The sequence below is a fragment of the Microtus ochrogaster genome, linkage group LG5 (assembly GCF_000317375.1).
Source record: "Microtus ochrogaster isolate Prairie Vole_2 linkage group LG5, MicOch1.0, whole genome shotgun sequence".
NCBI lineage: Eukaryota > Metazoa > Chordata > Mammalia > Rodentia > Cricetidae > Microtus > Microtus ochrogaster.
The window spans coordinates 5,828,738-5,855,888 of record NC_022031.1 but is presented as its reverse complement, the minus strand read 5'-3'; the positions used below and the strand labels follow the sequence as shown (position 1 = coordinate 5,855,888).

Genomic DNA, 27,151 nt, shown 5'->3' with positions numbered 1-27,151 from the left:
CACTGGGATTGCTGAGCTCTAGTCGGGAGCCTCTTCTAGTTTGTGCATGCAGGATCTTTTGCACTGTCTTTGTCTTTCAGAGGCTACTGAGCAGCTTTGCATTTCTGCTCCTACAAAGGCTCTAATGCCAGCATGAACACCCCAGCCCCAGGAAGACATCTCCAAACAGCTTAAGTGGGGAGGGGGTCGGGGGCTTAGCGTTTCAAAAGGTTAGTTTGTGAAAAGCAAGCATACGATTGAACTTTATCATAATTATCATGATGGATAATTTTGTAAACACATTTTAATATACTACTTTAGATATTTTTTAAAAGGCAATAAATATGACTACTGACTCTAAACTTTTGGTTAATAGTTGTTTGTGGTTTTCATAGTGGAATTTTCATTTATTTGAATTTGCTGGATTTCAAGTATTAGAGTATTAACAAATTAGCAAACATTTCAATTAGCCATAAAAACCTTTTGTGTTTTGTTGACTGATATTCTAAAATAAAAAATTACACTGTTTCACAAATTTCAGAGAAGACTGTCATAAATGTTTTTTATTCTTTTATTTGTTGTAAAAACATTTGATAGATGCAAAATTTATACACAATTCAGTCTTTTCATGTGGATTGTAATATATAGAGCTGTGCAAATGTCATCTGCATAATCAAACACAGAAGAATATATGTGCGTACTTAAGTCCAAGCCCTCAGGAGCACATCGGCAGATGAGGCGAGAACTTGACCTGGAATCCTGCTTTCCTGTCTCAGTCCGCACGCGCACAGTCACCCTGCGAACAACCAACAGCACAGTGAAAAATAGGACGTTTCACAGTCACCCTGCGAACAATCAACAGCACAGTGAAAAATAGGATGTTTCACAGTCACCCTGCGAACAATCAACAGCACAGTGAAAAATAGGACGTTTCACAGTCACCCTGCGAACAATCAACAGCACAGTGAAAAATAAGGATGTTTCACAGTCACCCTGCGAACAATCAACAGCACAGTGAAAAATAAGGATGTTTCTTTCCCACCAAACATTGCTGAGAATGAGATGGATGGTAAAATGTTGTTTTATTACTGATGGATCTTTTTGAAATTTCTACTCATTAAAAACCAGAATACAAATAATCTTAAGACACTATTGGTCAATATTGCACACTGAACACTTAACAGATATTAGGTGACTAAGAATACACTTTTTCCACTCTGACTTCGATTTCCTTGTCCTTTGGCTATAAAGAGACAGTTATTGAAAGGGGGCCAGTTACTACATACAAATGCCTGCCCTTTTGGAGAAACACCTCGGATCTCTTTGGCAGATTTTTGTTCACTTGCTAGTCCAGTGGAGCTAGCGTATATTTCACTGACCTGTGCAGTATTATTTCCACGTCAGCAATCTTTTAACAAATTTGGGTTAGTCACATAGATTTGTAGGACAAATATTATGATGTGCTGTAATATTATTGAATAAGTTTTAATACATTTCAGAATAATTATATAATTCAGGACTAGGTTGAGGGATGAATGGCAAGAATTTGATGATGAAAAGAATAATTAGGCCAGAATGGACTGGATTTCAAGTATGTGATATTTGTAGAGAATCACACATGCCATTTTCATATATACAGGATAAATAAAAATATGTACTCTTCTGTCACAGTACATATTTAAGAAAATAAAAGTTTTTATTTGATGATGAGAGTAAACTATTTTTCTTTTTTTTTTTTTTTTTGCCTCCCGTCCATGGGGGTAGGGCAGTGCTTTGGATTGAACTTGGGGCACTGTGAATGTCCAGGGGGGTAGGACAGTGCTTTGGATTGAACTTGGGCACTGTGAATGCTAAATAAGTATCCAAGCACGGAGTTATGTTCTCAGATGGAACTTAGTTTTAAATTATTAATTCTATTTAATGGTCATGAAAATTGCAACTTTCAACTGTTCTCCCTTTAGCTAATAGTCCATCAAAAATTTCTGTATGAACTGTATTACCTCTTTGTTTTAATTTTTCTGAAACTAGATTTGGCTATTTTTCCTTTCAAATGCTTATAACATACAAACATCTGTCTTCTGCATTTTCTTTTATTTTTATGTGCACTGGTGTGAGGGTGCCAGAGTCCCTGGAACTGGACTTACAGACAGTTGTGAACTGCTATGTGGGTGCTGGGCATTGAACCCAGGCCCTCAGGAAGAGCATTCAGTGATGTTAAGCTCGGAGCCATCTCTCCAGCCAGATAATTACTATAACAAAAGGGTAGTTAAGGCTGGGTGGTGGTGGTGTATGCCTTCCATCCCAGCACTCAGGAGGCAGAGGCAGGCAATCTCTGTGAATTTCGAGGCCAACGTGGTCTACAGTGAGTTTAAGGACAGGCTCCAAAATCGCGGAGAAACCATGTCTCAAAAAAACCAAAACCAAAACCAAAAAAAAAAAAAAAAAAAAAAAAAAAAAAAAAAAAAAAGTAGTTAAAAGGTGTTTCAAGGATAGTTAATCATCTTATGACAAATGACATTGCTTATTGCACACATGGCACAGCACTATGACATATAATGCAAAGGCCTTTTGAAAGTTTGTATCCTGTAAGTACAAATAGCAAGTGCGGACTGTATGTAAACACACAGTTTGCACGCACACAGCACAATGATTTTTGTCTTGTACTTCTGTTTTGCCAAAGAGGATACATACTATGTAATTAAAAACATGTTGCCCTGGAAGAGTGGCACTGGGAATGTTTTCCATTTTGCCATCCATTTCTAAAGGTAGCAAGCGTTCAAAGCAATGGTTTTCATCAAGTCTCTCATCTCTGTTCTCATTTTATTCTCCCATTGCTTTTCCTTGCTCCCTCCCATTCTACAGCTGTTTCTTCCTTTTTGTCCTTCTGCTTTCCTATTACATGTATTCCACTACTGTTTTTCTGACCCCTGTAAAAGTTCTTCATTACCCCCATCTTAATACATGACTTACAAATATAGAGGCACACATGTAAACATAATATATATATATATATATATATATATATATATATATATATATAGTTCTTGCATGTGAGGGGAAATTGGTATTATTGAGTCTGTCCTATTTTGCTTAGCAATGATTCTAATCACACCTATTTCACTACAAATGTAATTTTTTCTTCCTTTACAGCTGCATAAAATTCCAGTGTTTATGTACCACATTTTCTTTATCCTTCATCTGTTGATGGCCAATTAGACTGGTTCCATTTCCAAGTAATAGTGACTAATACAGCAATAATCACGTGTATGTTATGTTCACTTAGAGTCCTTTAGGTATTTATCCAGTGGTGTACAGCTGTTATGTGGCAGGAATCTCCATGCTTTGCTTCAAAAGTCCTTGCATGAGATTACATTCTCTCCTATTAGTAAATTAAAGATCCTCTTCCCAGCATCCTTCTCTTCTCCACATCACCAGCCTTTACCTTTTACTTTCTTGAGGATAGCATTCCGACTGGGGCGCTATGGACTAGCAAAGCACCGACGTTTTTGTGCTAAACTTTTGCAGCTCTTTGTATATCTTTCATTTTTACCTCTGCCACACAGCTTTTGTTTTCTATTTTATAAGCTGTCTTTTCACTCACTCTGATGGTTGTCTCTTTGGCTGTGATGAAGCTTCTTGATTTCATATGATTCATATTTATTAATAAAGCTTGGCGTTATTTCCTCTGCTGTTGGGGTCTTTTCCAGAAATTCTTGCCTCTATACCTTGAGATAAGTTAGCTATGTTTTCCTCTGAAGTTTCAGAATTGTAGATCTTACATAAAGGTCTTGATCCATTTTTTTCATTGATTTTTGTGTAGGGTAGTTGATATTGGCATACTTTTACATTCATAAACCAAATTTCTCAGCATCGTTTGTAAAGGGTTGTTTCTTCTCTAATGTTTATTCTTGAGAACTTTATCAACTGTTAGATGCTTCTAGCTCTGTGGACTTCCTTCTGAGTCCTCTGCCCTGTTCCTTTGCTATGCTGTCTTGTTACTGGACTCTGTAATGTAAATGGGCATCATATTATGGAGCTTGCATTGTTGCTGCCAAGGACTGCTTTAACTACTCAGAGCCTTTTGTGCTTCCACTTGCATTTTAGGATTGTTTCAGTTCTGTAAAGAATGTCATTGGGTTTGATGAGGGTGCATTTATCTATCTGTAGACTGCTTTTGGTACAATCGTCATTTTCACAGTATTAGTTCTTCCAGTCCTTGAGCATGGATAGTCTTTTGATCTTCTAGTATGTAAAATTATTTCTTTAGTATCTTAGTTTTAATTGTATATGTATTTATACAACTAAATCTGATTCACATTTATTATTTTTTATATTCTATTGTGGCATACAGATTTTAAAAAACTGCATGATGTTTATGTGCAAGCACACACGTGTGTATTTCTGTGGAGGTCAGGGAACAACTTGTGAGAATCAGTTTTTTTTCTTCCACTATGTGAGTCCCAGGGACCAAACTCAGGTACTCAGGTTTAGCACTAAGTGCCTTTACTAGCTGATCCATCTCACCAGCTCAGCAATGAGATTTTTAGTTCTCACCTTCACTAGGGTAGTGTTTATAATCTGATATGTGAACTCCAAGTCAGACATAGTCATGCATAGAAATCATGTATATTAAAATATAAAGGAATCTAAGTTAAAAATAAGAATATACTGGAGAGGCTGGAGAGAAGGCTTGGCAGTTAAGAGCACTGGCTGCTCTTCCACAGTCCCTGGGCTCAATTCCTAGCATCCACTTGGCAGCTCACAACATTCAATAACTCCAATTTGAGGATATCTAATAGCCTTTTCTGGTCTTCATGGGTACCAGGCATACACATGCTGCACAGATATACATGTAGGCTAAACATTCATACACATAAAATAAAATAAAATATAAGAAATAATATACTGGAAACATCTACTTAAGCTCCAGCAGCTCTTAAGTCTATTGTTGTGGATAAAATAACCAGATTGCGGTCACTCACTGAAACTGGTGCTGAGACCTGTCTCTCATCTCTTACAGTATGGGTAGTGGGCAGCAAAAAAAGACTCCCAGCAGAAGGAACTACTACAGATTATTAGGGCCACCCTGTCATTCCCACTCTCCTGTATGACCATATATGGTAACTCAGATGAGTCTGTCAACTGAACCATTATCATAGTGTTGCAACATGGTTTTTATGTATATATATATATATATATATATATATATATATATACTTCTCATTATTTGTTACTTTTTTTACTTGTTTTGTAATAATAATATTAACCCAAAGACATTTAGCATTATCCACATCAGTGATGTGTAAATGGTACTGGAGTTGGGTGACTGCTCTGTATTCCCAGACACCTTGACAAAGTGTGAGGAGTTAAGCTGTTATCCTTCAAAACATTCAGGACATTGCCCTATGCACAAGTATATTGGGATCCCCAAGGGTGACAGAGAGTTATCTTTACTAGTTATTATTCAAATTATTCAACTAGCCATCTGAATCTAACACCTCAGTTTGAGAGAAGCTCAGCAGTCTTGGAAAGTGAATCACGGCTTTGGGAATTTGGTTAGTTGTATAACTTCCATGTAGGGATGTAAGTGAATATTAGAACTCAAGTTCATAGCAAAGTGTCTAAGTCCAAAGACCACTAAATTTATTTGAGGTACTTTAAGTCAAGAATTTAGATCTAAAGATAAATTTCTGGATAGAGAATTATTAAAGAAAATCCCCTAGATTCAGAAAACCAAATGATTCCTAAAACTTCTGATATTTCAGTGAATGTATAAATTATCTGACACTCCTCCTCCCAACCAATGGGTTGATGACACTGCTTCTAATCTACCCTAATCTACATTCCTATTATGAAATTAAGTGTTCCATTCCTCCTTCTCACAGATAGGGGAGCCCAGATACTGCCAACAAGCAGAAATCTGTACTCAGGATTACACACTTGGAAATAATTAAGTAAGGTTCATGGGATATTTGCTTCCATAGGGCACACCAAGGGTTCCATAGCCTTCCTCAAACATCCTCCATATTGTAGCACCCATGTTGATAAATCTGAGCCTACCAAATTCTGAGCTTACCACCAGATAGAAAACTTATGAATGCACGAAACTGGAAGTATCAGGCATTGGTTTAGATAACAACCAGACTTACTGTCAGCTACCATTTAAACTCACGTATTATATTTAATTGAATATTAAAGAAAAAGCACAGGAATTGCATATAATACCATCCTTTGGTATATCCAAATGCATATGAACAGATCTTAACCTGAAGTAGAAATTATGTTTATCTGCAATTTGAAATAGTAGCGAAAGCAGAGCCAAAAGGATGAGCTACATTATACTGTAATGACAAACTGCAACCCTCAACTATCATTTGCACTAAAATCTTACAGCACAGAACCATTTGTATAACCTATCCAACCATAATCAAACCACACAAATAGACCAAGACTTGATTTGACAAATAGTACTACTAATGACATTTGTGATCTGGGGTAGCAGAAATATTGTTCTGGTAAATCGCTCTATCAAAAAAGACGTTATAGTGGCTATAGTGGTGGTGGCGCACACCTTTAATCCCAGCACTCGGGAGGCAGAGGCAGGGGAATGTCTGGGAGTTCGAGGCCAGCCTGGTCTACAAGAGCTAGTTCTGGGACAAGCTCCAAAGCTACAGAGAAAACCTTGTCTCAAAAAACCAAACAACAACAACAAAAAGAAAATCCCAAAAAACAACAAAAAAGGCGTTATCTGAAGACTATATCTGAGGTGAAAGCAGGCAAATCAGCATGACAGCTGTACAGAAACCTCCAGCAGAGATGTAAAGGCCCTGCTCAGGACAGATACTTAAGAACTTTGTCTCACAAAGCAGTGATAGGTCCAGAGCTAAAGTTAACTGCAGAGCTCTGGGTCAGCTAATGCTTCCTACATGTGAACATAAACTCCTATCAGCCCATGCTCCTGTTTCAAAGGTAGGTCTTGGGGGAAGGAAGCTCGGTAGGAGAGGTGTGCTGAGCATGTGAGGCTGTGCTGGGGCCTAAGAATTTTTGTATGCTTAAGAAGTTGCCAAGTCATATTCTCTTGGTTCTTTGATCACATGTTGAACAGCTAAATTCTAAACTATGACTCAATTATGATATTTTCCAGAGCACAATTAAAAGAGCAACAAAAAAATCAGTTTGCAATGTCTTTATACATAATACTGACACATGAAGATCAACACCAGGAAGGTGATATCACACACTATAAACACTGTATTAACATGTTGGTTCCTCCTGACCCGACTCTAAGTGGTGCCCCTTTCCATCTCTCTAGATGTCACTCTTATTCTCCTGAGGGGTGAGTATCTGAGTATTTTGAACTGCCAACACTGTAGAAAAATGATCCAACCTGGCCATAAAATACAGTAAATAACTTGAATTTTCTAATAGAGATGATTTCAAAATAAAATGGGAAATTTGAACAACATGCCTCCTGTCCTCTCTAGCAATAGGAGACACCTTACAAGAATTTATGAAATTCTCAAGTTAGGCATGATTTCCAGTCATTAATTGGTTTCATCTGATAAACTGGTAAGAGTTACATTTATTGCACCTTTTAGAGTGGTTAGCTTGAATTTCTCCATTGTTTCAAATAAACTCAATCCCTTTGGGGAAAGCTTTGAGGGTGGCTGTATGCAAGTTCAAGAGATTCTACTTCAAGAAACCTGGGTCTGGGTCTCTTCTAGATCTGCCTCTCCCATTAGGTAGCTTCTGATTTGTGACCTGCTTAAGGGTTAGTAACTAGACTCCTAGTATTTTGATGTTATGAGTGGGAGCTGGATGGATGGTGTCCTTCCCTTCTTGGCTGTGATTATCAACCATAATGTAGCCTAATAACTTTCAGAACTCATGCATAACCCTAACAGCTTGTGAACTCTGTGAGACTACATCCTTTGGCCAGAAGCAAAGGGAAGAAACCTGACTTGCCCACACCCACAACCATCTACGGAGTTTCCCCAGGCTGAAGTGGAGGTGTAGAAAATGTAGTCCTTGCAACATCGTCCAGGCCTTTGCCATTGTTTCTGAGGTTTTTGTTGAATACTTCTTTTATTGCTGTTACCTAATTAGGACTACTTCTAGAAGTTTTAAAACACTTTTGCTATCAGGATTATTTTTCTGGGAAGGTCAGTAAACCCCTTGTAGTCATTCAAATGTAGAGTCTCCAATGTGGTTCACCTACTTGAGTCTCCTGGTGGTGAGCTGTATGCATGGCATCATGTCTAGATTTGGCATTTTAATGATTTGGGGGGTTACTTTCCTAGTTAATACTCTGATGATTATTGTATGCATCTGAGCACTAATCATCTTCAATTCAATACTACTGTAATATGAACAAAACACACACTATAGTTACCAAGCTTCTGTTATTTTCTGCTGTCTTCTATGGTATAAATTCTACAAGAGTAATTTCTGCCAGCTAGCCAAAATTCTAATCTTTTATATAAAAATTCACCTTTTGTAGTAAACCATTTCTTTTGGTGGATGTGAGTTGTCAGGTATAGTTTCCATTCTGCCTAAGTTTCTTTGGCATCTTTTTTACAGGGTTGACTGACAATGTAAGTCTTCATTAATGTAAGAATGTCTTTCAGCTATTTTGAATTCTTTTCAACCTGTATTGTTTATGGTAAGAATTCTCTTGTTCCCTTCCAAATTTCTCAAAGTGTAGCTGACATTGTAAGGGTGAAATCTTTTTATAATGAATTTTATTAAAAATTTATCTGTTGGGCCAGGCAGTGGTGGTGCACACCGTTAATCCCAGCACTCAGTTCGAGGACAGTCTGCTCTCTAAGAGCTAGTTCCAGGACAGGCTCCAAAGCTACAAAGAAACCCTGTCTCGAAAAATAAAAGAAAAACAAAAAATTATCTTGGTTAATTATTTAAAATCAAATTTAGTAGGTGTGCAGCTATTCTTTATCTTGCTTCCAAGATGCTTATTACATGTTGGTTTCTCTGATATTAGCCGACTGCAGTATGTTGCTCAGCTATAAGAGCACACAAGACTCTTTCCTGTAAGAACACTTATTATTTGGGTTTTACTTACTTTTTAAAATTTAGTTTACTAATGACACTAGTTTTCAAATGTGTTACATTTTCTTCCTTTCAGAAATGGCACAGGAGTATATTTTCCAGTGTAAGAGGTGACGGCAGAGACATAGCAATTCAAGACATGCTAGGAAATGAAGTGTTTCCAGTTGCAAAGTCAGAAGTCTCTTCATGCAGTGACTGAAAGTGTGGATGATGGTAGGACTGAGTGCTCTTCTAGATCAGACAATATTTATAAAAGTATAAATGTCATCTTTAATGAAACAAATACACCAGAAAAGAGGAGTCCGAGCATGTGGAGATAGCTACACCTGCTTTCTGAATGACAACATTTTTTTAAAAAAATCACATAGACTTTAAAATTTTGGCTACATGTTATAGATGCTTTGAAAGAACAGAGCTACATCAACTAAAGGAAAACCCACAAATATAATTAGTTCTGCACTAGCACAAGTTAACAACAATGATTACTTTCTCTCCTCTCTCCTTTACTCAAATTCTAACTTTCCTTTACAAGTCTGCAAATAAATGTGTAATTACCAACAAGGTACATACAGGACAAAGACAAGAAAAAGTGCTTCAAGTCTAGTTATTATGATAGGTTATTCTAATTATATATAATTATCAATAGTTTATTATAAAAACCCTACACATACAATTATTTCATCAAGTCTCTTAAAAATTCATAATGAAATGTGTAGAAAGAGACATTTCAAAGTCATAGCAGTTACTACGGTTACAGTATTTAATTGTTTGTACAATAGGTCTGTTGGTCCATTTCAATTAAATTTGTTCCCACAAACATCACATTTCTTTCTGAATTTCACTTAGAGCACAAGCAAGTTGCTTAATTTTTCCTTCCATTATTTTTTTGTTCTTGCATGTTTCTTCCAGAAGTCCTCGCATTTCTTCTTCAACTTGCTGAACCTAAACCAATGTATACATTTTACATTTTAATTTTCTAAAAAAAAATTTAAGTGCATTTTGAAAGTCAGTGATGTATTTTATGTACTCTATAATTTGTGATTCATTAAATGAAGATAGCAAGATGCAACTGTTTCTCAAATGATAAAACTGAAGACTATATACAATACTTTCAAGTGTGTTACCTATTTAGTCTGGAGTCTCCTAAAAAAAAAGAAAGCAATGTGTCTACCTGCATTTTGAGCTTAGAAAATGTGAAATCCCTGTTTTATAGAGAGAACAGAAACCCAGTTTTCTGGTTCCAACATTCCATTGCTCTGAGCTGCCTGCCAATGCTGAGTTCAACTTAAAACATTCACCCCTTAAAGATCTCCAACTCACACAACTTCCCTCCCAAAACAATCTCTCTTTAATTCGGCCCCTCTACCATTTCTAAAACTCTGTCTTACACCTTTGAAATATAATTTTACCATCCATTCATAGCCCACATTCCCCTAAGACCCCTGTGTGACATACTACAGACTTCTGCTTGATTCTTCTATGTAGTTCACCATGTCTGACACAGCTAACTATGACCACTTTTTTCTATTGCTTCATTCCTCACCTCCTTGATACAGACCTCCTAATTTCGTTTCCTTTAGAAAATGACTTTTCCTAATTTATTATTTTATGTGCATGTGTGTTTTGCCTGCATACATATTTTTCTAGGTTTTTTTAATTTAAAGTAATTTTGTTGCTTTAGTACACAAGACAAATTTACGCCATTAAGACAGAGACTGTGGATGACTCTTAATTCCAGCTGGATGGAAGGACCCACTTAATTTTATAATAAGGAGCCAATCGGTGAATCCGGCTCTATCAGAATCAGGTAGAATTTAGCATCCATGTCCTTTCTGTTCATTTCAGAGGCTTGGGAACAGGAACTGCTTTCTTAGTTAATTGGTAGAGATCTTCAGGATGATCAGGAGCAAGGCCTTTGGACTTAAGTATTCTCAAGAACTCATTACATCATGAAATAAACCATGCAGCACCAGGAAGTCCCTCAGGACCATCCTGAAAAGAGAAGCTTGTAACTTCTAACACAATACAAACTTAACCGTGTAATAAACCTCAGGCAGCAGGACTCCCCAGAGTTTGTCTGTTAAAAACCAGCATAAGAAAGCACTTCTTGCTTTTTGTCTGCAAGGTCCTTGGAACTCTGCAAGAAACCCTGCTCCCATGCTGAGGAAAACAAGAGAGGTGAGTAAGGGGCCACACGGCTGGACAGCATGAAGTGCCTCTCTCTGGGACAGTCCTAGGGGACTGAATCCAGGCCCCCTCCAATTCCTTAAGATTTTCTAGCCATCCAGCAAGGTGTGTTCCTGCTGCTGGCTTTCTTTACCCCATCCCACCCTGCCCCCAAGCCCGCCTTTTCATCTGAGAGGTCCTTGGAATCCCCAACACAGCTTGCTTCAGGACTGAGGGGATCTGAGAGCCAGCAGGGAGTGTTCCTGCCTCTGGGACTTCTTTGTCCCATCCCACCCAGGCCCCAAACCCGCCTTTTTGTCTGAGAGGTACTTGGAACCCTGCAAGAGACCCTGCTCCCATGCTGAGGGGAACCTCAGAGTTGAGTAAGGGCCCACCTGGTCAGGCGGCCTGAAGTGCCACTCTCTGGGACAGTCTTGGGGCACGGAATCCAGGCCACCTCCAATTCTCTTAGCTTTTCTGGCCATCCAGTGAAGAGTGTTCCTGCTGCTTTCTTTACCTCATCCAACTCTGCCGCAAACCCACCTTTTCATCTGTGAGGTCCTTGAAACCCCCAACACAGCTTGCTTCAAGGCTGAGGGGATCTGAGAGCCTGCAGCAGTGCCAAGGGGACCTACTAGAGGGCAGACCAAGAAAAACTCCCCAGTACCCAGTCAGCCACAGCAAGGATTGGACCAAGACACTAAGATTCTGCTGGCCTCATATGAAGGAAGAGATGGGTAGGTGCCAAAGCAAGAATTCCTCCAACATTCTGAAAAGCAACATGGTAACACCAAAATCCAGCAAACAGGAAGACTTGAACATCCTAACCCAGAAGAAGTAGAAGAAATTGACTTTAAACATAACCTTAGGAAAATGATGGAGACCTAAGTGAAAAACTTCCTTAAAGAAATGGAAGAGATGACAAACAAAAAGTTAGAAGAAATGAATAAATCCCTCAAAGATACCCAAGAAAACCAAGAAAAAGCAATCAAACAGGTAAAGGAAACAGTTCAAGACTTGACGACGGAAATGAAGGTAATAAAGAAAAAACAAACAGAGGGATGGCTGGATATGGAAAATCTGGGTAAATGAACATAAACTACAGAGACAAGTATAACCAACAAAATACAAGAGAGAAGAAAGAATATCAGGTGCTTAAGATACTATTGAGTAAATAGACTCATTGATCAAAGAAAACATCAAACCCAACAAATTTTTAACACAAAACATCCCAGAAATCTGGGACACCATAAAAAGACCAAACCTAAGAATAATAGGAGTAGAAGATGGAGAAAACTCCAGCTCAAAGGCCCAGAAAAATATATTCAACAAAATTATAGGAAAAAACTTTCCCAACCTAAAGAAGGATATCCCTATGAAGGTACAAGAAGCTTACAGAACACCAAATAGACTGAATCAAAAAAAAAAAAAAACCTAAAAACAAAAAACAACCCATCCTCTCGTCATATAATAATCAAAACACAAAACATACAGAATTAAAGGAAGAATTTCACAAGCTGCAAAGGAAAAAGGTCAAGTAACATATGAAGGTAAACCTATCATAATTACACCTGACTTCTCAATGGAAACCATGAAAGCCAGAAAATCTTGGATAGATGTGTTGAAGACACCAAGAGACCTTGGATTCAAGCCCAGACTACTATACACAGCAAAGCTTTCTTTGACCATCGATGGAAAAAACAAGATATTCCATGACAAAAACAGATTTAAACAATATGTAGCCACAAACCCAGCCTTACAGAAAGTACTAGTAGGAAAACCTCAACACAAGGAAGCCAACAATACCCATAATAGCACAGACATCTGATAACCCTCCACCAACACAACTCAAAAAAGGGAAACACACAAACACTACAACTAAAAAATAACCTGAGTTAACAACCACTGTTCATTAATATCACTTAATATCAATGGACTCAATTCATTTATAAAAGGACACAGGTTAAGAGAATAGATATGAAAACAGGATCCAGCATTTTGTTGTTTACAAGAAACACACCTTAACCTCAAAGACAGACACTACCTCAGAGTAAAGGGTTGGGAAAAGGTTTTCTAATCAAATAGACCTAAGAAACAAGTGGCTGTGGCTATCCTAATATCTAACAAAATTGATTTCAAACTAAAATCAGAAGAGATGGAAAAGGACACTTTATACTCATAACAGGAACAATTCATCAAGATGAAGTCTCAATCATGAATATTTATGCCTCTAATATAAAAGCACCCACATATGTAAAAGAGACATTACTAGAACTCAAATCACACATCAAACCCCACAAACTAATAGTAGGAGATTTCAACACTCCTCTCTCACCAATGGATAGGTCAACCAGGCAGAAACTTAACAGAGAAATAAGAGAACTAACAGATGTAATGAATCAAATGGACTTAACAGACATCTATAAAACATTCCACCCAAATAGGAAAGAATATACTTTCTTCTCAGCACCTCATGGAACCTTCTCGAAAATTGATCACATACTCAGTAACAAAGCAAACATCCACAGACACACACAAAAAAATTTAGTAACCACCTGAGTCTTATCGGATCACCATGGAGTAAAGTTAGAATTTAACAACAATATTATCCATAGAAAGCGTATAAACTCATGGGAACTGAACAGTAAACTACTGAACCACCCCTGGGTCAAGGAAGAAATAAATAAAGAAATTAAAGTCTTCCTTAAATTGAATGAAAACGAAGGCACAAAATACCCAAACCTACGGGACACTATGAAAGCAGTGCTAAGAGGAAAGTTCATAGCACTAAGTGCCAACTTAAAGAAAACAGAAAAAGCACACATTGGAGACTTAACAGCCCACCTGAAAGCTCTAGAAAAAAAAGAAACAGACTCACGCAAGAGGAGTTGAAGACTGAAAATAATCAAACTGAGGGCTGAAATCAACAAAACAGAAATACAGAAAACAATCCAAAGAATCAATAAAACAAACAGCTGATTCTTTGAGAAAATCAACAAGATGAACAAACCCACATCCAAACTAATCAAAAGGCAGAGAGAGAACACTAAAATTAACAAGATCAGAAATGAAAAGGTGGACATAACAACAGACATTGAGGAAATTCAGAGAATCATTTGTTCTTATTACAAAAGCCTTTACTCCACAAAATTGGAAAATGTAAAAGAAATGGACAATTTTTTAGATAAATATCATGTACCAAAAGTAAATCAAGACCAGGTGAGCAATTTAAATAGACCTATAACTCGCAAGGAAATAGAAGCTGTCATCAAAAACCTCCCAACAAAAAAAGCCCAGGGCCAAATAGTTTTAGTGCAGAATTCTACCAGAACTTCCAAGAAGAGCTAATACCTATACTCCTTAATGTGTTCCACAAAATAGAAACAAAAAGAGTCATTGCCAAACTCTTTTTATGAAGCTACAGTTACTCTGATACCAAAACCACAAAAAGGCTCAAACAAGAAAGAGAACTTCATACCAATCTCACTCATGAACACCAATGCAAAAATTCTCAAAAATGCTAGCAAACCCAAATCCAATAAAACATCAAAAAAAACCAAACCAAAACAAAACAAAAAAAAACGAAAAACAAAAAAACCAAAAACCAAAAAACCCTCTTCTGTTATGATTAAGTAGGCTTCATCCCAGAGATGCAGGGCTGGTCCAGCACACAAAAATCTATCAATGTAATCCATCATATAAATAAAATGAAAGAAAAAAAAAAGCACCATATGATCATTTCATAAGATGCCAAAAAAGCATTTGACAAAATTCAATACCCCTTTATGATAAAGGTCTTGGAGAGATTAGGGATACAACGATCAGATCTAATATATAATAAAAGCAATATACAGCAAGCCGACAGCTAACATCAAATTAAATGGAGAGAAACTCAAAGTGATTCTACTAAAACTAGGAACAAGACAAGGCTGTCCACTTTCTCCATACTTCTTCAATATAGTGCGTGAAGTTCTAGCAATAGCAATAAGACAACATAAGGAGATAAAGGGGATTTGAATTGGAAGGAAGTCAAACTTTCGTTATTTGCAGATGATATGATAGTGTATATAAGTGACCCCAAAAACTCTACCAGAGAACTCCTACATCTGATAAATACCTTCAGTGATTGTAGAGAGACCCCGCCTTTTGGGGCGGGACAGCCTCGGGCGAATGTTTTTACTAATGAATTGGAACGCGAGACTGGAGCCCTTCCTGTTTCCGGTTTTACGGTGGATCGCTGAACTCCGGGTGTGTGAGTGTGCTTTTATATTAAAATTGTCTTCTTGTACCCACTGGCCTGGATTAATTAAATACGCCTTCAAGTGATGTGGCAGGATACAAGAACAACTCAAAAAAAAAAAAATCAGTAACCTTCCTATACACAAAGGATAAAGAAGCTAAGAGGGAAACCAGAGAAACTTCACCTTTCATGACAGCCACAACAAATGGCACAAAATATCTTGGGGTAACACTAACCAAGAAAGTGAAAGACCTATTTGACAAGAACTATGTCTTTGAAGAAAGAAATTGAAAAAAAATATCAGAAAATGGAAAGATCTCCCATGCTCTTGGATAGGAAGATCAACATAGTAAAAATGGCAATCATACCAAAAGCAATCTATACATTCAATGCAATCCCCACCAAAATTCCAATAAAATTCTTCACAGACCTTAAGAAAACAATAATCAACTTCATATGGAAGAACAAAAAACCTAGGATAGCCAAAACAATCCTATTAAATAAAGGAACTTCCGGAGGCATTACCATCCTTGACATCAAACTCTATTACAGAGCCACAGTAATGAAAACAGCTTGGTATTGGCATAAAAATAGAGACGTTGACCAATGAAATCAAATTGAATACCCGGATATTAATTCACAAACCTATGAACACCTGATTTTCGACAAAGGAGCTAAAAGTATACAATAGAAGAAAGAAAGCATCTTTGACAAATGATGCTGGCATAACTGGATGTCAACCTGTAGAAGAATGAAAATAGATCCATATCTGTCACCATGCACAAAACTCAATTCTAAATAAATTAAAGACCTCAATATTAATCTGACCACACTGAAACTGATAGAAGAGAAAGTGGGAAGTAGTCTGCAATACATGAGCATAGGAGACCACTTCCGATGTATAACCCCAGTAGCACAGACAATAAGAGGCACAATGAATAAATGGGACCTCCTGAAACTGAGAAGCTTCTGTAAAGCAAAGGACACTGTCATTAAGACAAAAAGGCAACCCATTGAATGGGAGAAGATCTTCACCAACCCCACATCAGACAAATGTCTCATCTCCAAAATATATAAAGAACTCAAGAAACTAGACATTAAAACTCTAAATAACCCAATTAAAAATTGGGTACTTAACTGAACATTGAATTGTCAACAGAAGAATTTCAAACGACCGGAAGATACTTAAGGACATGTTCAACTTCCTTAGGTATCAGGGAAATGCAAATCAAAACATCTTTGAGATACCATCTTACACCTGTCAGAATGGCTAAAATCAAAAGCACCAATGGTAACCTATGCTGGAGAAGATGTGGAGTAAGGGGAACACTCATCCATTGCTGGTGGAAATGCAAACTTGTGCAACCACTTTGGTAATCAGTGTGGAGGTTTCTCAGAAAATTAGGAGTCAACCTACCTCAGGATCCAGCAATACCACTCTTGGGAATATACACAAATGATGCCCAATCATACTACAAAAGTATTTGTTCAACTATGTTCATAGCAGCATTATTTGTAATGGCCAGAACCTGGAAACAACCTAGATACCCCTCAATGGAAGAATGGATAAAGAAATTGTGGCACATCTACACATTAGGATTCTACCCAGTGGTAAAAAACAATGACATCTTGAATTTTGCATGCAAATGGATGGAAGTAGAAAACACTATGCTAGATAATCCAGGCCCAAAAATATGAATATGGTATGTACGCACGCATTAGTGGATTTTAGCCATAAACAAAGGACATTGAGCCTATAGTTCGCGATCCTAGAGTACATAAGTAACAAGGTGAACCCAAAGAAAAACATATAGATCCTCCTGGAAATTGGAAGCAGACAAGATTGCCAGGCAAAAGTTGGGAACATGGGGGTGTGGGTGTGGTGGGGGGAGGGGTTGAAATAGAGAGAAGGGAGAAGGGGAGGGGTAGGAAGAGCTTGGGGAAGTGGGATGGTTCAGATGAGGAAGGACAGATATGGTAGCAGAGAAGAAGATATCTTAAGGGAGGCATTGTGGGGTTGGCAAGAGGCTTGACTCTAAGTGGTTCCCAGGAGTCCACAGGGATGTCCCCAGCTCGGACCCTGGGCAGTGAAGGAGAGGGTTCTTGAACTGCCTTTGTCCTGTAGTCAGAGTGATGACTATCTTGAATATCACCATAGAATCTTCGACTGGCGACAGATGGAGACAGAGACCCACATGGGTCCAGTTGAAGAGCAGAAGGACGGAGAATATGTCCAAAGAAGTCAGGACCACGGGGGGTTGATCCACCCATTGAGACAGTGGGCTTGAAATAATGTGAGCTCACCAAAGCCAGGTGGACTGGGACTGAACGAGAATGGGATCAAACTGGACCTTCTGAATGTGGCTGACAATTGGGGCAGATTGAGAAGCCAATGATAATGGCACTGGGATTTGTCTCTACTGCATGTACTGGCTATTTGGGATCCTAGTCTATTTGGATGCACAACTTCCTGAGCCTGGATAAAGGGGAGAGGGTCTTGGACTTCCCACAGTGCAGGATACCCTGCCCTCTCTTTGGACTGGAGGGGGCATGGGGGAGTGGAAGAGAAGTGGGAGGAGGGGAACAAGTGGGAATTTTGATTGGTATTATTATTAAAGTAATAAAAAAAAGAGCATTTCTTCAACTCTTTACAAAATCATGTTGGTAGTAGGTCCAACATCATCCTCAGTATTTTCAGCCAAAAGTCTAATTCCTGTTTTATTGCCCATAGCACTTTTATATGATATTAAATAAAATACCTGAAACCACCACTAACTTCATCAAGTGAAATAACTTAGTCATTATTCCCATAAACTATTATTTATATAAGACCGCTTTCTCTCTTTAGAGTCCTAAGGGTAACTCTACTTAAACTACATTCTAATTGAGAATGACTTTGTGTCTGTCTTTAAGACTTACTTATTTATGTGTGCATGAGTTGGTATGTTGAGGTCAGATTAGGGAAGTGGATCCCTCAGAGCTGGAGTTACTGGCATTTATAGGGTGTGGTAACCTGGCTTTTGCTATGTGGATAACAGTATTTGAACTCTGAGCCTCATGATTGTTCAGTGCTCTTAACAGTTGAGCCATCTTTCCAGTTCCTCCCCTTTTTTTGGATAGATATCTTTCTATTTAGCCCACTCTAGCAGGAACATTTGATCTTCCTCCCTCATCTTAAATACTAAGATTACAGGATAAGCATACACCACTGTGCTTTCTGCCTTTGAACGCTTTTTGGTTGCTCATTTATGAATCTTACACACCCTCCTTCTGTTCGCTTTTTTTCATTACTACTTGAAAATTAATGAAAAGTTTTTACATATTTTTGAATCTTGTGGATCTCAACAGAGTGGCCATATTGGAATGTTTGTGTGATTGTTAGAATACCTTGGTTTGACCATTTTCCTTCTGAGGTAAAGTACCTGATGTCTGATTTGACAGCACCAGGAACTCATTCTCATCAAGATGACAAAGCTGACTAATTTAAGACCCAATGAATAGGGAAGCGATAGCTGAGAACTTTCTCAAGGCAATGGTAGACTTCATTTACACTTTTTCCTTGCCATAACCAAAGGGAAATTCACAGAAGACTTCCAAGATTGTGGACAAGTGCAATTGGGATCTAACTTAGGACTTAGTTCACTGGAGTTATTATCGAGAAATGACCTAAGTGGTGCCTGGATGCAGGACAACTTTGACAATGTGTTCTTCAGTAGTTATAGTATTAAAATGTGTAGCTTCTTCTAATTTTCAAAAATCTAATTTTTTAACTATAATCATTTAATATTGATTTTTAAAGTAAATCTTAACTCACAGTACCTTTAAATTCGCACACTCAATATATTTCTGCTTCTCATTTGTTAGTTGTATTATTTCAGCTTGATGAGCTTCAACAATTGCATCAACTTGTTTTTTAAAAGCATCATCCATGCTTTGAAGCTTTTCTAGTGCATCCCTTTAAAAAAAAAAGAGAAAATACCCCATGCAGATGGGTACACAGATTAAGTGGGCTTTTTCTTAGGTGCAGTGAGAAGTCATCTGCAGACTGTTATTAATAACACTCTGCATCTTGAAATCAGAACCAACCATTAAATTATAATACCCATTTCCCACAGAAACCTCTACCTTACAAATTATCTTTAAAATAGATTTATATATTAAAAGGTAAATCCTTATTTCCTACTGAGTATTTTTTTAGAACGAAACTAAAAAATTGCAGTTAGCTACGTAGTTTTTTTTTTTGGTCTCTTTTAAAATCATTTCTCTTCCTCAGTTTATGCAAGCTAATTGTTATTTAAATCTACACTGCTCTTGGCAGTCAAGTGACTATCTGAATTCCATTTACACCATGCAAGATTTTATTCAGATAGTGACAGTAATGTTAGTAATAAAATGTACATATAATAATTACTATGTTTCAGGGACTATGCTATATGGAGAAATATATATTTATCAAGTTATGTGGGGACTATTACTTTCTATTTTATAAATGGCATGAAAATAATTTTCTTAGCAAATTAATTATGTCCGCCATTACTTTGGCATCTTTTTCTTTCTTTACATGTGTTTTACCAAGCCTGTGCAGTATGTATGTTTAAAGGGATCCCACATCCTTCATGACTTAATGCTTACTTTTGTAGCTCAAGGCTTTTGTCTCTCTCTGCTTTAAGTTTCTTTTCTTTGTTTTCAAATTTTTCTTTGACTTCTTTTACTTGTGTTTCAAGATGACAGAGTAGTTCTCCTTTATCATGCCATTTCTGATTTAATGTGCTAAAAGGACAGGAAATAACTTTAAAAGCGAAGAACATGAAATGATTAATCTAAAACTTTCTCAGTGGCAAGTATTATACAATACCTGTAAGCTTTTCTGATTTCTTCAAGTTCTAATTCCTTTGTTTTCAACTGTTGTTTTAGCTTTTCCTTTCTCTCATTGTGTCTTTCTAGTTTTTCAATCACATTATCTAGTTGTGAACATTTTTCACTAAGTTGTTCTTGAGTACATTTTTCTATGAAAGTGATCTTTTCTTGTAATAATTTGACTTGGTCATCTTTTTCTTGTAAGCACTTTAAAAAAAATCAGTAATTTATTTTAGATGTTGCATATGGTAAAACTTAAGACCTAAAAGGATATTGAACATAACATTATATATAATACTAAATTTTCTTGTCATGGCTAATCTTTTACAGATGCCTCATGTTCTGTTATTTCAAAGGCAATAATAAGCCAGGTATTGGGCCACAGCACTCAAGGCAGTGGCAGGCAGATCTCTGTGAGTTTCAGGTTAGTTTGTTTCCTTGCCACCCAGGAATACATAGATACATAAACCCTGTCTCAAAAAACAGTAAAAACAACAAAATCAAATTAAGAGTCAATTTATTAAGTACCACATAGTACTTTTGAGTGCAAGGTGAAAAACTTCAAAAGGATACATGATATTCTTTCTCTCTTTAAAATCTACAACAGTTAGCTGGGTGGTGCTGGTGCACGCCTTTAGTCTCAGCACTCAGGATGCAGACACAGGTGGATCTCTGTGAGGTCGAGGCCGGTCTGGCCTACAGATAGAGTTCCAAAACGGGCTCCAAAGCTACAGAGAAACACTGTCTTGAAAAACAAAACAAAACAAAAAACCCAAAAGCCCAAAACCAACCAAACAAAAAAATCTATAACAATTGAAGATTAAAAATATTAATTATTATTTTTAAATCTGACATCAGCCTTTTTTCCAAAAGAAAACATTAAGCTTACGTCTTTTAATTTTCTGATGGTTTCAGTTTGGTCCTCGATGATTTTGCACTTTATTCTCAAGGCATCACAGTCACTTTCATGGCTTTTTCTCAGAGATTCATTCTCTCTGCATAAACTTTCAATTTGGGCTTCTAATTTCCCACGACTCTGAGCTAGTGACGATCCTAAGAAACAAATGCCAGTTAGAAACAACACACCTTGGGAATTTTTGTGCTTTATGAAAACCTAGCCTAATAAGGAGAAAAACAGAAAAATCGTATTTAAAACCCAAAGCAAATAATAATGCAAATCAACAGGAATTTAGAAGGAAAGCTTTCTAAATATTTCAGCTATTACAGATCCTATATAGGTAAGATGGAGCGAACACAACCACATTAGAAATTACTATAGAATAAATAAATAATACTTTGTTTTGTTTGTTTCCATGCAAAATACTGTAAATGTCACAAATATCAATACTCATTTTAGATGTTAGTATTAATATAGAGGAGTATCACCACAGTATCCCGTGAAAATATAAATTTTTACTGTTTTTATATATCGGTGAAAAATAAATTCAAATAGAATAAAGGTATCAAAGCTACCATTCCCCCATCTGCTCTTGAGTAACTTTCTTTCTCAGCTTCCAGGGCAGCAGCAGCTACAGACATGTACTGCCATGCCTGGGCACTTTAACAACTTAACTGTTGGAATGATTTCTTACTCCCTGAGAGGTGTGTGTTCCTCTCTGGCTGGTAAATGCGTATTTATCCTACCAGATAAAGCACTGCTCTTACCTTACATTTCAGAGGCAGGGAAACACCTTTTTACTTCAATATCGACATGTATTGCTTTCTCACAATGGCTATGTTCCATCTAAAAACTTGAGACTTACCCTGATGTGCTAGTTCATGTCCCCATACTTTTCGTTCTGTCCTTAAACCATAGATCAGTGACTCCTTGGCTGCTAGTTCAGAAATAAGCTGCGTTTTTTCATGCTTAAGAATTTCTATTTGAATGCTCTTCTGCTTGTCATCTTCAATCAAAATTTCCAGAGTGTTGATTTGATTCTATATACCCCCAAAACACAAAATCACCAATTATTTCACTTAATTATAAACATTCAAATTATATACACTATAAATTTTTATTAAAGTACACTTCTTTACATCTTTAAGCAATTAAAAAGTAAATATTGCCAAAATTTACACCAAGTTTTAAGACACATGGGCAAATGCCAACATCTAAAAAGCTATTTTCTAAAGCTTTTACTCTATAATTGTTAAAGAAAAAAACTGAACCTACAATTGTCAAAATTTCTAATGAAATATTTAAATTATCTATAACTTTACAAAAGTTGAGTTCTTAGGTGAAAGAATGCAAATATTAATAGACATGAATTTAAAGGCTAATTAATACCATTAACACAAGTGGCACTTCTCAAACCTTAACACCTTTGAGTATCACGTGCAACTGGTAACACCTTCATAAAAGTAAATTTACTTAAGTAATTTATTTACATATTATTTATTTTTTTGAGACAGAGTATCATTATGTTTGCCCAAAGGGTCTAGAACTCAAAATGTAGACCAGGATGGACTCTAATTCAGAGATCCCTCTGACTGGTTCTGTCTCCTAAGAGCTGAGCTCAAAGTATGCATCACTATACCTGACACGCTTAGATATTTTGATGAAAGCAATATCATCTATGAAATCATTAACTTCACAAGGTATACATTCATCAAGAACATCTCCAAATTAATCCTGAGTACCCTGAACTGCACTGCTCACACTTGAGGTGATGTGAAAGCTCCAGGGAAATGACACTCCAGACTCTTGCCTGTAAATTTGCGGCTGCTTCCTGTTTCAATTTGGAGACTTCTGAGAGTTTTGTCTTTTGTTCCTTCACCATACAGGTCAGATCTTTAATTAAAGATGATGATTCATTTTCTTTGCGTTGAGCCCAAATAAGAGCATGTTTGCTCTTGGCTAACTCAGTTGCAACATCTTCAAAACCATCTTGAACCTATATTTCAAAATCATATTATAAACAGCAGCTTCCCAAATAGAAAATATTGCACCTAGAAACAGTTTACAATTTTCATTTAAAAACCTTGCATTTTAGCAAAACAAAAATCGGAGGTAGTTTGTTTCCATCTACTAATTCCCAGCAGATAAAACACAGACCCAAGGGGTCTGCTCCTCATTTGTTTAGTTACCCAAGAAACTAAGTAGTGAGTGTAAGAACCAAGATTCATTTGTATGACACATACTCACTGAGCAGTTGCTATAGGTCAGCCACTGTTTGGCACTGCAGTGTACTAATGGAGAAAACAGACTAAATTGTCTTGTAGTAGTTAGGGACTAGCAGTATACCAACAGGAAGAAACTATGCATCATGAAACTATAAAGAAAACGTAAGCTTAGAGGGATGTAAAGTACTATAAGAGGAATGTTCAATTTTAAATGACATTGTTATTGAGAAGTTACCAGCAGACAACAAAAACGTAAATGTACACAGGGAAGGTGTTCTGGGCAGGAAGTGCTTCAAGGAACAGCGTAATACATGTGATGGGAGCAGCATGAGGAAAGGGGAAAATGGCAAGAATGAAGTCAGCTACAACACAGGGTTCTGATTATCCTTCTGAATAAAATGGAAAGGCAAATTAGTGGAGGAGTGGTATAACATCTAACTCACATGTTAATACAAAGTTGGTAAGAAAGACTATATTCTAAAAATAACACTACAAAAAGCTTGTAAGGTACTCATCATGGAGTATCAGAGAAAAAGGAGTCAATGTTGGCATTAGTTTTTGGCATAAGCACTTAGAAGACTGAGCATTAACAGAGATGGAAAGACTCTAAGATTCTAAGATGTGGTTCTCTTATCAACAGAGCTACACATCAATTCTTACATCTTTAAATCTTCTGGCTTCAACAGTTAAAGCAATACGGAATTCATTTTCTAAATCCAAATACTGCTGGTTTAATATATCAATTTTTTCTTGGTATTCTTTTACTTCTTGCTCATGCTTTCTTTCTTCTTTGGACATTTCTTTAGCTAGTGCATCCTGAAACTCTGCATCACTGAAAAACGCCCTAGTTTCAATTTCTTTCCTGGAATGGAAACCAAAGCAATGCAGTTCATGAAAATAAAAATTCAAAGGTCTTTAAATAGCCTTTAACATTTTGCATCACCTAAGGTTAATAGAAGATCAGTTCTTTGCTTTAAAAAACAAAAATGTATAGACAGAGAAACTTCATAGTCTACTGGTTTAAAGAATAAATACCGAGTAGTCTTACAATAGTTATTTGGAAGTTAACAGCTACCTCTCTACAGGATGGGCAATTTTTGTTAAGCTTGAAGAAATGTAGAAATAAGGTTCATTATTTTTAAGAATTTTCTTTTCATGCTGACACCAAAGCCACACATTTGTTTTTCAGCTGCTTTTTCTTATATTTTTGGTTGTGAGCCTAGCCTTTAACGGCTGAGCCATCCCTCCAGGCCTTCAGCTGCTATTTCTAAAGGACTGAATTTAATAGAGGTGCAAATATGTTTTTTTCTTAAGTTAACTCTGATTTTACTCCTTTTTTTCACTACATTGATTGGCTGACAGATTACGTGTTATATCATACATAGATGTCATAGGACAACTTGCAGGAGCAGGTTTTCCTTGTGTCACAAGGGTCCCAGGAACCATACTTGTCAGGCTTTGGTGTTAAGCCATGTTGCCAGCCCTCCATGAGTGAATTCTGTCAGACGTCACTAAATGGTCAATTGCTGGGTAGGAAGGAGGGTGGATAGAACCAGAAATTTCGTTTTATACTTATGAATATCAATATTGTCTTGATACGTTTCATTCACCTGTGTTCCTCTTCTTTCAATGCCAGAAGTTCATGAAGTTGTTGCACTTGCTCCTTTTCTTGGTGAAGAGAAGTTCGAAGTAAGTTTATCTCTCGATCAGCAGCCGAGGCTTTGAGCTCCACCTCTTGGATAAGTCTCATCTGAATGAGGTACAAATGTTTACAACAGTCCCACAATTATCTCCCTGCCTCTAGGTCTAAAGTTAGTTGTAGTATCATTTGTGTGTCATACATATGGTACATACAGCACTAACAGTCACTGCCTGCTTCTACTTTATATTTGCTTAGTTTGTTTAAAGGCCAAGGGCAGTTTCATTAGTTTAAAAGAAAAGCCACAGGGCAGGCAAGCTGTAGACCCTGGCAGCTACCTGGAGGGGGAAGATGGAGAAGGGGAAAAAGTCATGCCTTTTGGAGTTAGGTCCAGAGGTCAAACAAGCAGGCTGCCAGACACATGGTGAGTGAGAGTGCTTTGGGTTGTGCTGACGTTCATCATATTAGGGAGAACATGACTAAGATCAGTATCTGAGAGAAAAGGGAAAGTCATTATACAGAAAAGCTGGCAGACTTAAGAGTTTCGAGAGCTAGCAAGGAGCTTCATGGCCAACCCTGCAACTACCAACTTGTATTTTATGGCAGCTCCTCTAAATGTTGATTAAATGGCATGACTTGATAACTGAGCTGTTTTCAAACTTTACTGAATTAAGAATGATATTGTCAGACCAAGTTGAAACATCAAATATACTGACATCAATTATTATTGATTTGCATCACATGTTTTGACAGGTTCCATGACAAAAGCATGAAAGTGAAAACTCTTTCAAGTACCTCACGGATTTGAAAGCTATCTCTCAAAAATATGAGCCTACCTAACTGCAATATTTCTGTCAACTCTTATAATTGCTTTATGTAAGTACTGGTAGAATAAAGACACAATCCACAGGCTGTGTAAATGCTATATAAAAAACAACAGTGACTTAATTTCTGCACAGAGCCTGGTATCTTTTGAGTTTACTATAATATTCAATTAGGTTCAGGGAAGAAGCCATGAATCTGTTCATCCACATCATGGATCCATTCAGATACCTGTGCCTGCTGCTGCTGTGCTTTCTGTTTCTCCATTTTTTCCAATGCCTTTTCCAGGGTTCTCAAGTGTCTGATGTGATCTTCCTGTTGATCTTGTGCTTTCATTAGTTCAATAGTTAGCTTTTTAACTTCATTTTGAAGTCTGTGAACTATAATTTCAAGTTGAGCCTTGGAATGTCTCTCTTTAAAAATAACATCCTTTAGCCTGAAGCATAAATTATATATGCAATCGTAAGAATGTTACATGTACAAAAATAATGAAAATTGTAATCAATGTTAAGGCTTAAAATAGTGATCAGTATCTGAAGTAATATATGCATTTGTCGGCACACGCGGCGGAGAGGCCTGCCTGGGGCACACGCGGCGGAGAGGCATGGCAATCAGGAATAGGACTTGGGGAACTGGCGCGGCAGCAGACGCAAGCGGCGGGGACCGGCTCAGCGGCAGACACAAGTAGCAGGACGGGGCGCACAATAACAAGAGCAGATCACCCCACTACAATTAAATCAAAGAGGTAGGTCTTTTGTTGGTGAGGTCACTGGCAAACGGGGAGCCTGTTCCTGTTCCTGAAGACCCTTCGGAGGGGTGAGAGGGTTCTTGGTCCCCGGCAGGAACCAGGAAACAGAGCAAGGGCATTTTGAAAGCGGAACTCTTGGCCAGCAGGGAAAACTGATCCGGTTTTAAAAGACCCATTAGATAGGATCAATAGGAGGAGATGGGCAGGTGCCAAGGACAGAATTCACCCAATAATATGAAAAACAACATGAAAACACCAGAACCCAATGATCTTACAACAGAAGTATTTGAACACCCTAACACAGAGGAAGTGGAAAAAAATTGACTTTATGAAAGCAATAGAGTCCCTTAAACAATATGTAAAAAACGCCCTTATAGAATTGGATGAGAAGTATAACAAAAAGTTTGAAGAAATGAGTAAATACGTACATGATACCCTGGGAAACCAAAAAAAAAAAAATTCAAGAATTGAAAACTGAAATGAAGGCAAGGAAGAAAACACAAACTGAGGA

General features: G+C 37.3%; 1 protein-coding gene across 6 annotated transcripts in view; it reads right to left on the bottom strand.

The window, feature by feature from the left end:
- Positions 1-522: 522 nt before the first annotated feature.
- Lrrcc1 (leucine rich repeat and coiled-coil centrosomal protein 1) overlaps positions 523-27,151 on the bottom strand; it is a 48,086-nt gene continuing 21,457 nt past the window's right edge. For 4 of the 6 annotated variants that reach the window (XM_005361825.2, XM_026786626.1, XM_026786625.1 and 1 more), the window contains 10 exons: positions 26,124-26,328; positions 25,042-25,181; positions 24,092-24,293; positions 23,017-23,202; positions 22,072-22,246; positions 21,198-21,361; positions 20,307-20,515; positions 20,084-20,221; positions 19,271-19,406; positions 9,292-9,987 (listed from right to left, as the gene is read on the bottom strand). In XM_005361825.2, the coding sequence (XP_005361882.1) occupies positions 9,865-9,987; positions 19,271-19,406; positions 20,084-20,221; positions 20,307-20,515; positions 21,198-21,361; positions 22,072-22,246; positions 23,017-23,202; positions 24,092-24,293; positions 25,042-25,181; positions 26,124-26,328 (1,678 nt within the window). In that variant the 3' untranslated portion in view covers positions 9,292-9,864. Of the gene's footprint in view, positions 776-9,291; positions 9,988-19,270; positions 19,407-20,083; positions 20,222-20,306; positions 20,516-20,834; positions 21,037-21,197; positions 21,362-22,071; positions 22,247-23,016; positions 23,203-24,091; positions 24,294-25,041; positions 25,182-26,123; positions 26,329-27,151 lie in introns of those variants that run through there. The other 2 variants (XM_005361828.2, XM_026786627.1) reach the window with 2 other exon arrangements.